The sequence below is a fragment of the Dromiciops gliroides genome, chromosome 6 (assembly GCF_019393635.1).
Source record: "Dromiciops gliroides isolate mDroGli1 chromosome 6, mDroGli1.pri, whole genome shotgun sequence".
NCBI lineage: Eukaryota > Metazoa > Chordata > Mammalia > Microbiotheria > Microbiotheriidae > Dromiciops > Dromiciops gliroides.
The window spans coordinates 118,511,730-118,523,863 of NC_057866.1; the positions used below are offsets into that span (position 1 = coordinate 118,511,730).

At 38.7% G+C, this 12,134-nt stretch overlaps 1 protein-coding gene across 1 annotated transcript; it reads right to left on the reverse strand.

The window, feature by feature from the left end:
- Window positions 1-8,757: 8,757 nt before the first annotated feature.
- On the reverse strand, window positions 8,758-10,546 carry LOC122732823 (ribosome biogenesis protein NSA2 homolog). Its single transcript, XM_043973223.1, is given in 2 exon segments — window positions 8,758-8,910; window positions 10,229-10,546. Coding segments are annotated over 2 exon segments (471 nt in total).
- Between the last annotated feature and the right edge of the window lie 1,588 nt (window positions 10,547-12,134).

Here is a 12,134-nt window from a genome sequence, read left to right on the forward strand (position 1 = left end):
GCATGCGCGCCGCCGCCTTAGCCTCGAGGGATGAAGATGGAAGCAGCCAATCAGATCCGGCTCCTGGCCGAGGTCTCTTTTGATTGGTTAGTTTCTATCCTCTAGCCCGTGAGTAGCTTGGAGTTTCTCCAAGACCTGGAAATCCAAAGACTGGGTCTCTAGACAACCGGGCTGTACTGTCTATATAACGTTGAGCGAGACATTTAATCTCTTTGGGTCTTTCCATGTATAATGATTGATATAACACTTTAAAGCTTTCAAAGCGCTTTACATGTTATCTCATTTGGCCCTCTCAAAAAATGCTGTCAGGTAGGTGCTATTAACCCATTTTACAGAGAAAATCTAGGCTACAAGAGGCTATTGTTGATCATAATAACTAGCATTTATAGAGCTAAGATTTGAAAACAATATAATAATAAATAATAATGATAACTAACATTTTATAAAGCACTTAACTGTGTACCAGGCACCACACTCAGCACTTTACAATTTTTATCTCATTTGATCTCACAAAAACCTGGGAGGTAGGTGCTATTGTCACCAACCCTATGTTACAGATGAGGAAACTGAGGCAAACGCGTCTAAGGCTGAATTTGAAGTCAGGTCTTCACTCCAGGCAGGGCTGTTCTATCCATTTATTATCCTTCCCAGGACATGACCTGCCTAGCATCACACAGATAGTAAGTGTGGGGGGAGGGGGTCAGGATTTGAACTAAAGTCTACCTAAAATTCATTCATTAGTGGCGCAAAATGAAGCAGACTTTTCCTAGGGAAAATGCCTTGGGGGTGGGAGGTGCAGGGAGAGGGGAGTTAGAGTTGTAGGGGTCAGTAAGACCGTAACAGGAGGTATGGATTTATCTGTATCTTGAAATAGAAGGTAGGTTGGGGGAAAAGAAGGAAGTCATAATTTAAGCTATTCCTTGTGATGGATGTAAATTGAGGCAAACCTATATTAAATGGAATTTAGATCTCTTGTCTCCAAAGGGGAAGACTAGAGAAGACAAAGGCCGGTTCTCCAGCGATTGCAAAAGACAGTTTTTAAGATTTAAATCTTAAAATCTCAGGCAACTGACTGAGAGATGACATTGGGAGGGTAGCCTGGGAATGGATTGATAATTGCTAGTCTGTAGAGAACTTTAGGATGAAGTTTGAATTGTTTCTGATCATAATGAAGAGTATTGAAAAAGTATATAGATTTTTGGAAAGACAAGCACACTAATGCATTGTTGGCTAAACTTTGAATTGGTACAGTCATTCTGGAAAACAATTGGGAATTTTGCAAATAAGGTAACTAAAATGTCCAAATGCTTTTACCCAGAGATATAACTGCTAGGTCTATACTCTAAAGAGGTCATTGACAAAAAGAAAGGCTCCAACATACAACAAATATTTATAGAGGCACTTTTTGAGGGAGTGAAACAAAGTAGATCCTTTATCTATATTACCTGAGGCTGAGGGGTGGTCTGGGAGCTAGTATGATAGGTCAGGTTCCCCTAGCTCCTTATTACAATATTTCCACCTCTCATTATAATATTCATTCTTCTCACTGATTGTTAACCGATCAGAGTTTATTGACATCATCAGGAACATCCACTCTAACAAAGTGTTGAATAGGTTCCATGAGGGATTAGCATTTGAGAGTGCCACTGACCCCTTTTATTAATTATCTGCTAGCATGATTAATAAAATGATTGATTACCCAGAAACATCTCTTGAACTTTCTCTATGTCACAAATACAAAACAAGATTTAGTATCCATGTGATTTTCCTTATCTCCTGTTCAGGACTGGGATTTCAAAGAAGAGAGTACAGAGTTGATCAAACTACATGGCTTGTTGATTAATATGCTGAAATGTGAGTTTTGGGAAATGATGCTGCTGGAAGTACTTATCTCAGGAAGTTGGCTCTATCCTGACAATACTCTGACCCCCAGATAGCCTGAGGCTGTTAGGGACCCTGTAAATATAAATTAGGTAGGTAGTTAGACTGATGCAGTCTGAGGTGGAGAAATTTTGTGCTTGACAGGTGCTAAAATTAAATTCAAGTCACTGAAAAGGCACCCTCGGGTTGGTTCACTCTATTTGGTCTTGGTCTCTACAGATCTAGCTGCTACACTTGACTGTCCATCTCTCCCGGCCACCTTTGTCTATTGTCTTGAATTACATTACTTTATTCTATTTCCTGTAGTAAACTATGTAGCCTGGTACCCATGAGGATTGAAAGTTTGTTTGGTTTAGAATAAAACAAAAACGGTTTACCTACTAAGCTTCTGTAGAAAAAAGAGTGGGCATTCAAAATCATATCTCCCATCCAATAGCAGTGGTTCAGATTTCACCCAAGGTGGGGAAACCCAGATGCAACTATTCCCTGCTGCTGGCTATTCATACAAAATATAATTCTAAAAATACCAATAATTTTCTCATTTAGTTTGGGAGCTCCCACTTGGTGGGAGGATAAGAACTCCTCCCACACTGACAATTAGCCAGAGAATGTCTGTCTTGTCTGTTATCTTTATTGTTCTCTGCCTTACATCTGACAAACAATGGAGCACACCACAGGAAAAGGTAGTTTCTATCCTTTATTGAAACCGGCTGTGGTACTAATTAAGATGGAAAATATAAACCAACTTTATAGAGTAGGACAACTTTGGAGGATAAACATGTCTGCCATCCTGGGCAGTCTGAAGGAGAGATGAAAGACAACCACTTTCCCATCTGGTACCTATTTTCTTTAATGGAAAGTTAAGCAATTAGCAGTAGGCCAAACAACATTTCTTCAGTACTTTTAGGCTGCTCAAGCAGCCCCTCCATTCCCTACCTCACTCCCAATCTCTGGCAGCAGCCCATTGTAGTTACACTGTTTTAACACCAGCCTCTAGTTTCCCTTGGTTCCTTGATTCACTATCACTCACTTCACTGATAGAACTCCTCTCAAACATGTCAGAGCTGGAGAGAGGGTCTCTCTGTTTATAATATCTCTTTACTCTAAGATCTGGTTTCTAGGTACAGTTTCTGTTTCCTGTCATCCAGGAATATTAATGGCTATTAATGGTTAATGGTCCCTGGTTACTGTTTAAACTTCTGTTGATAGTGTTGGTTGTTAGGGACTCAAACCCTCTGGTTACTGTATTTTGAATAAGATCTCAAACCTTAGTTTCTCTGTTAATCCTTTTACCTACTATTGATTAAGTTATCTGTTAACCCTTTTAGCCTCCTCCATCACTTGGGACTATGTTGTTTTGACATTCTACAAAATCAGAATTTTGATATGCAAGATGCCATAGAATTCTATTGTAAATCCTTCATTGTAGAGGAGATAGGCCCATTCTTTGTGGAGGCACATTGGCCTTTGAGTCAGAGGACCTAGCCTCAAATCCTGGTTCTGTTATTTCAACAAGTGTATTGGGAAGTGTCTTCATCTCTCCAGTTCTCCTTTTCCTCAACTACACAATGAGGGTATTGAACTAGACAACCTCTAAGACCCCTTCCCATCTAAATCAGTAATCTTGGAATGCTGAAAGAAACACTGTGGAAGGAAAATTCCCTTCAGTGTAGCAGAATGTGAAGACCTGAAGTACCCATTTAAAAAAATATATTTTATTAGGTACTACTAGTTTGGCTATCAAGATCTATTGCCTATTGCCCATACATTAGGCTTTATTCAATAATAAATAACATTTCTGCTGATGTTTAGTTATAACCTTTGGGCCTTAAAAGTACATTAAACATTGTGTATACAATCAAAGTCAATTCATACATTAGTTAGTTTTGCCAAACTGCTTTTGTTTCTCTTTCTTTTTTTTAATCTTTACCACAAGGGATGACTCTCTGTTAACGAGGTTGGAGAGAAGTATTTTGAAATGAAGTGATATCAAAAACTATCAGTAAGGGGCGACTAGGTGGCTCAGTGGATAAAGCACCGGCCGTGGATTCAGGAGTACCTGAGTTCAAATCCAACCTCAGACACTTAACACTTACTAGCTGTGTGACCCTGGGCAAGTCACTTAACCCCAATTGCCTCACTAAAAAACAAAACAAAACAAAGCAAAACAAACTATCAGTACATTTAAAAAATTTTTTAAAGGTGATAAACAGGTAACAAATTTAAAAGTAAGGTCAAGTGAAAACTCGGGGCATGCTTATGATTAGTTACTAATGTACAGAATGTGATATTGGGATAAGTAAACTGGCTCTTTTCCTCTGCTTTTTCTTCAGTTTTTGTGTGGGGGAATAGCATTTTGAAAAGTGAGACAACTTTCAAATCCATTGTTTGTAATTAACTTTCCCTTCCCTACTCCCCTCTAAGATTTCCTAAGTTGTACATGAATTTGACATTTCATAAATTAGCTTCTTTATATTTAGGTGGAATTATAAAAATTGTAAGATTCTCATTCTTTTCCTATTACATTCCATAATCTTAAATTTAATTTTAGAATCAAATGAAAATGACTTATTTTAGAATATCTTTTATTTTCTTAGTGTTTCTATAGTTAATAAAGAGGACACACTGTGTGAATAGTGAAATTCTTTTCTCAAAAATATGGATTTTGAAAGTCCATGTTTTGGGCAGCAGTCCTGAATAATTTGTACAACCCTTGGGCAAATTCACTACCTTAGATAAATTGAAGAATGAAATAGTTGGAAATAGAATGCGGGTGTGTGTGGGTGTTCTCTCAAAGACTTATTTTTCAGAGCAGTACTTATATGGGTCGACTTGTAAAGAAACAGCAAGAGAAGGGGAGAGACCTGTGGAGGAGAAGGATATGAGGAAAGAGAAGTAGGCATTTGGGTAAAAGAAAGAAGGACAAGGAAAACAAAATAAATCAGCAAGGCATAGGAAAGTAAGAAAGGGGAATGGAAATTTGGGTAAGGTTATCAAGATACTAAGAGTGTAAGAAGATGCTAAAAAGGTCAAGAAATTAACATGTTCAGAGAAGAAGATATCCCTGAGCTGTTGTAAACAATGTTCTCTAGGAGAACTAGTAACAAAAAGGCCAAAGACTGCGAGGTTTTATTTTTAGCAAGTATGAACACTAAGGAGAATTTTGCAGTGATATATATCAACTGTGATGTTTTAATTTCCACCAAAGCAGTGACTGCTGCTATTTTCTTTTTTTTTCTTTTCTTTTTTTTTTTTTTTTTTGGTGGGGCAATGAGGGTTAAGTGATTTGCCCAGGGTCACACAGCTAGTAAGTGTCAAGTGTCTGAGGTCATATTTGAATTCAGGTCCTCCTTAATCCAGGGCCAGTGCTTTATCCACTTCGCCCTAGCTGCCCCTGCTATCTATTTTCAAAGTGCAGGATAGTCTCCCTTTTAAAGTAGAAAGTAAAGGGGCTCAAAGAGGCTCTCCAGATTATTAGGTAGAATAAAGTATTCCTTAAAACCAAACAGTAGAAACAAAAAACAACAGAAGTACCCTAAATTAGAAAACCAGCACCACCTCCACGCCCCCCAAAAAAGAAAAGGATATGAAGAGTAAGAGTGGAATTTGGATCCATATTAGAATGTTGGAGGTTGGAAAAATTTGAACAGAAGAAAGGGTAGAAAAGGAACATCTGGGGCAGCTAGGTGGTGTAGTGGATGAAGCCCTGCCTGGAGGACCTGAGTTCAAATTTGGACTCAAGATACTTGACACTTACTAGCTGTGTGACCCTGGGCAAGTCACTTAACCCTGATTGCCCCACCATATTTTGGAAAAATATATACTAAAAATTATTTGTTAATCCACACAATCATTCCTTGAGGGACAAGCAGCTGCTTCCTCCTTTGAGAATCTGAGCATTCCTCCCCTTTGAGAATAGCTTTGTATCTATCTCCCAGTTTCAGCTGTTGCTTTTCTTGAAATTGTAGTCAAAAGGGCTTTAGACTAAAATGGAAGGGGGAAGGTAAAAATTGTCTATGTAGATACAACAAAATATAGGCAATCTCTCCCCCTTTGTGAATTACTACCAAAATGTCAATGGAATTGATATTGCTAAGACACAGATTTCACTATGTCAGCACCCTACTAAAAATCATCAATGATTTTTTTTCCTCAAAAATAAAATAAAACCTTCCAATCCAGCATTTAATTTTTCCAAAATATGGTTGTAGTTATCAACTCTTACCTCCATGATTTTGTACAATTGGTTCATATATGAAATATAATTCCTACTCATTTCTCCTTAAAAAAATCCTTAACTTCCTATAAATCATAGCTTCGGTGTCAACACCAACATGAAATCTTTACTGATCCCACCAGATATAAGTCTTCTCTTCTTCTTTAAATTATTTGTATAAGCTTATATTAACTTATTTGTGTGCATATTCTTTCTCCTCTGTAGAGATAGTAATATGCTCCTTGTGGGCAAGATTATCTTCTTTTATTTTTGTCTCTGGCCCCCAACACCTAGCATAATGCCTGTACATAGTAGATACTTAAATGTTTGTTGCATATAATTGGATTTGTGTTTTTTAAAATATTGTGGGGCTAGGTGTTTCTGTCTAAGTTATTGGGGAACTAGGCTGGGATTTTTAAAAATACTGCTACTTATAAATTAATGGCTATTGTACCAGTTTTGGCAATAAGCATTGTTGAAAATTAAAGTTTTATCTGCCTGTCTCCTAGAAAAATAATAAACAGATCAGAGAAATTAACATTATAATATCTAATACAAAAATTAATATTAATAATAATAAAGACATGTCTCCCACAGAACAGAACCAGATCAAATAACGTAATGTCTCCTACAGGATAAACCAGATTAGAGACAGAGAGGAAAAACATAATACCAATTTATTTTGTCCCAAGAAGAAAGAACCATGATCATCTCTCTTTCTGAGAGTATATAAGATTTTTTTGTCCACTGGTTACATGGCGTTGTCAGTTACTGATCAACACAAAAGCAAATACTGTAACATGAATGTATGTAACAAGTATGGAGGAAATACAGAAGCATCATAAGATTACTGGATTCCCAAAAAGGGTTTGGCAAGGATAAGGACACCCAGATGTCCCCATGAGATAGGGACTTCCTATCCTGAGGGAAAAGAAGTCACCAGTGTGGTGTTTAAAATCTAATGTGTGGAGGGGCAGCTAGGTGGTGCAGAGGATAAAGCACTGGCCTTGGATTCAGGAGGACCTGAGTTCAAATGGGATCTCAGACACTTGACACTTACTAAGCTGTGTGACTCTGGGCAAGTCATTTGACCCTCACTGCCCCACAAAAAAAAAAAAAAGAATATTAGGAAAAAAAATCTAATGTGTGGTCACCTTATCTGTCCCCGCCACGGGGCGGTTGTGTAGAAATGGCTAAGTTTACTGATAAATTCAGCAACAATTTAGGCTTTTAAGTATTTATTAAAGTATATTAGGGGTTAACCAAGAGAGAGAAAGAAAGCCACCTTCACCTAGCAATCTATGCTTCTAAAGAGAACATGTGAAGTTCAGAAAGTTAGGAGATCTGTCTACCTGCCTGCTTCAACTGCCACAAGCAGGTCCCCGAATGAAAAGGTGATCCTCTATGTGTTCCAGTGGAAGTTTCCTTCGGCCCAGAAGAGGGGCAGTCCCCACACACAGCTCCAAGTTAATTGGCTAGTCCATTGATTGACATGACTTACAGGTTGTCTATGAATAGATGTAACTTCTGGATACCAGGCAGCTTCTGGATGCTAGTCACATGCTTTATTTTCTGGATGGGGGGATGGAGGGGGGGTGTCCTGTTTCTCACAATGTCTTTCTCAGCAGGGGGTAGCACCCTGATTCTCACACTAGGTAGGGACTAATCTGATATCCATCTGGGTTCAGTCTGGAGTTCAGTTGAAAGACGTTTTGCTCCTGTTAACCCAAGGTTTCATAAAAAATACTTTTGGATGATAAGGCACCTCTATCAAATCCAGGTGATCCATATATTCATATTAAAAGCATTTATTATTAATTAAGATCACATATCAATAAAGTACTGACCACATAGCATTTCCTTAACTTCTTCACTAGTCACAGAATGAGAGGCCTACCAATTATATACCCAGCACATTTTACCAAGAGGGAGAGGAGAAGGCTCTGGCCCCAAGAGAGTCCCAGGAGCAAGAGAACAAGCCTCTGAAACAAATTTCTCCTTGCCAGGAAGGGAGGCCAAAGCCTTTATAGAGTCCAGATGGTGGCCAGACAGATGGGGTGACCACCTGACTATGGACAGTTCCCTTTGGGGGTGGGGAAGCTTGAGTGAGGGGTGGTGGTCCTGACTTCTGGAGTTATCTCTGTCCCCGGGCCTGGAATCAGGCAGCAGCCACGCCCTTACTTCTCAAGGTGTGTCCATCCTTTAGCTAGTTAGGCCAGTTTAAACTTAAATAGTCTCACATTCCTTGATAGGTCCTAACCCCATAACACTACAGTCAAACTGGGTTGAGCCTCTTTGAATTTAATTTGTTTGGCTGGTAATTAACAAATAGTAAACACTGGGAACATGATTGAAGCTTTTCTGGCTTGACTTTTCCAACTTTTTGTTTTTATTAGCACTCCAAAATGGAAAATAAAAAGTCATGATCATAAAAGAATAGAAAATAGCTCAAATCAAAACAACCAATGTATAGAACTGGGGTCTTTTAAAAAGCAATATGCAATATAATAAATAGAATTTGCCTAGGAACAGGAGACCTCATTTATAATTGGGTTTGGTAGAATGGTTATGTTCTTTGTTTAATGTAGTAACTGTTGTGGTTTTCTTGATCTATTATAGTCTTTCATAATTGTTAAGAATGCAGAACTTCATTCAATCAATCAAACAAGCAAGACAGCATTTATACATCTTTCATTTTCCAGATTGGTGGTAACCTGTAGATATTTTTCCCAGATATTTTTACCTCTTTGTGTCCTAAGGCTCAAGTCACTAACATTCACTTCAGTGACAATACCTTTGGTAATGACATGGGGCTTAGCATAAATCAGAAGTTTCTCCTGTGAGAAGCAAAACTAAAGATGACCAGTATGAGAAAATAATTATTCATAATGAGTTTTCTTGGGGGGATCCAGATCCGTTTTAGCCTTCTCTCCCCCTTACACCAGAAAGTCCAGTTAATAGGAACTTTAGCCGGTTTTGGGACCAGCCTAAGGGCACAATAGAAATGGAGATAGACTCTTTGGTCTAGCTGAATTGAACTGATGGGATTAAGCCACCCCTAGATAATGGACTTTGCCTTGAGTAATTTAGGGGGTAGTCTTTTGGATACTTCCTCCTTATATCATCTGTACAGATCATTTTAATAAGGACCACTCTCAGGTCACATCAGCCAACAGAATTGAATTGTGCTATCCAATTAGCTTTGATCAGTGTTTGGTGACCTGCCTCTGTCAAAAGAGGATAAAAACTGAGACCACACAAGGCTCAAGGTTGTCACCATCTTGGATCAGAGTCTTGGCTTGGGAAGGCTATTGGTTGGTGAGCACTCTCCTCTTAGGACAGAATAGGTAATGTAGGGCTTCTGAACCCAGTTTGTAGGCCATGTACTCTCTGGTGCTGGAGTTTTTCTGCCTGTGTTAAATGCTTCATAGTCAACACTTTACTAATATTTAATATTAATAAATGTTTGCTGCCAAAATGGGTACAATAGCCATTATTATATAAATAGCCATTAATATATAAGTAATAGTAATTTAGAAAGTACAGCCAAGCCCCCCCAAAACACACTAGATAACAGGACAGACATATTGAATCAAGGGACTATTAAAGTTTAGATTGACCAACTAGATATCAAGACAAACACACCTAAGAACCAAGGGGAGATAAAGTTCTATAGGAGAAAAGTCCATTAGGCATGGCTACTACCTGACTGGAGCTAGGAGACACATACCCTCAAGGTTATGGACCATCATTTCAAAAAGAATCCCCCTTGACTCTCAGGAATATGACAAGCATCCAGGCTTTCCCCACCCCACAAGGGACCTTTCCAGTTTTCAAGTGGACACCCCCATCTATCCTCTATAAGAGCTTTTGCCTCCCTTCTGTTCTGGGAGGAAGATGTTTCTAAGCCCTTCTCCCCTAGGGATGAAGTCTTTGATTTCTCACTTGGTCACTTTCCTAGCACCAACTAAAAGACCACTTTAATTCTAATTGGACTGTGTCCCAGAGTGTAATTCTCTTTATTGAAGAATGCCTAAGAACCACCTTTGCTTCTCACAGGAGAAACTTCTCTTTATTGAAGAATGCCTAAGAACCACCTTTTCCCCCCTCATCCCCCCCAACAGTAATAACACCCAAAGTTATATATAGTGGAAATGAGGGGTTCTTCACACCAAGTATGGGTAAGCAAACAGTGGCTTTAAGTTCAAGATAAGTTACATGAGCCTTCTTAAAACACAAAACTATTAGCCTAATGAATCTTTTGTATTTTTATGGTTTTCAAGTAAAGCCATCCCCAATAAAGCAGACTTTAGTAACTATTCTCTTCCAAGCCTCCTTTTTCTTCCTTGTACAAATAACTTTTAACACTTCTGTTTCTCTCTGGGCATAAACTTTTGGCAAGGACAATTCCCATTTACCAGCTTTCTCTTTTCCCATTTGTTTAATCATGTTGAAAGGACTTTGGCCTCTAGACAAATCATTTTCTTTACATTCTTTGAATGTTCATGAGGCTCTCAGCTTTTCTTCTCTTGGTAATCCAATTAGTTATCCTGTTTTCAGCATAACTCTATGTATTTGTACTGTGACAGCTGGGGGCCTATCTAAGAGCTGCCAAAAATGCTTCAAAACTTTGGACCCTCTACTGTTAGCAGCAAAAATTCTTTGTGTGTGTGTGTGTGTGTGTGTGTGTGTGTGTGTGTACAATTTTTTTCCCTTTTCTCTTTTTCATAATTACTATTGTTAACCATTCCCTCCATCCTATTCCCTTCCCCATTATATTTACTGTATTATCTATCTTCTTTCTCCTTATCCCTCCTCAAAAGGGATTTGCTTCTGACTGCCCCCTTCCCCAATCTGCCTTCCCTCCTTATCCCCTCCCCTCCTATTTTCCAGCAGGGTTAGATAGATTACTCCACCCAATTGAGTGTATATGTTATTCCCTCCTTGAGCCAACTCTGATGAGATTAAGGTCTTTGAGCCTATTTTGGTGAGTGTAAAGTTCATTTACTGCCCAGCTCCTCCCCCATCTCCCCCCACCCCCACCCCTCCACTCCATAAGCCCTTTCCTGTTTTCTTTCATGTGGCATTTTATCCCATTATACCTTTCCCCTTCCTCTTCCCCAGTGCATTCCTCTCATTCCTCAATTTTACCTTAAAAACATCATCATGGGGGCAGCTAGGTGACACAGTGGACAAAGCACCCACCCTAGACCCAGGAGGACTCCAGCCCCAATCATTTCTCTGTTTTTTTATGGTAACCCCCATAATTATCTGTTTTGGAAAGGCATTGAAAAGGCCTGGAATTCACCACATACTTAAGTTTCCTCATGAACACAGATCCTTTCAGAGAGGTACAGAAGGACAGAACCAGAAGATCATGTTAGTGCTTCATTTTTGTGGATTTTCTAATTTGGTTTATCTTTACTTGACAGTTGGCCTCAGACACAAGACAGCAGCAAAAATTCTTAACTAAGGATCTGCACACTTCTTCCTGTTTGAGAGGTTTTGGGGAAAGGGAAGACTGACAGGGACTAGTGGGCATGTTACAATTAAATAAACATTATTTATTAGTCCTTTGGGGAAAGGTAAAATATCAAAGAGGAGATGAATCATAACTGCCTATACTCTTTGATTCCTGAACCTCATTATTGACAGATTTTAATTTATCTACATGATGTGCTAAATATTGTATAATGAGTTACTCAGGTTGATATAGTTTCTAAATAAACAAATCTAAATAAATAATTCAATTGAACCCAAGAGCCAATAAATCAATGAATATTCTGCTCAATTGACTGGTTGTATCAGTGTCCATTTGCAGAGATATATACTTAATGCACAAATGGTCATATTGGCTCTGTCACTGGGAAAATAGGTGGTGGGGGTCCTTAGGTATTCCTCTGTAAAGAATTATACTCTAGCACATGTCCTGATTAAAGATAAAAGAACAGTTTTAATCAATACAAGGGGACCTGGCCTGGAGGAAAGTTTAGAGCTTTTACCTTCTCTAAGCAGACAAAGGACAACAATTTTATAG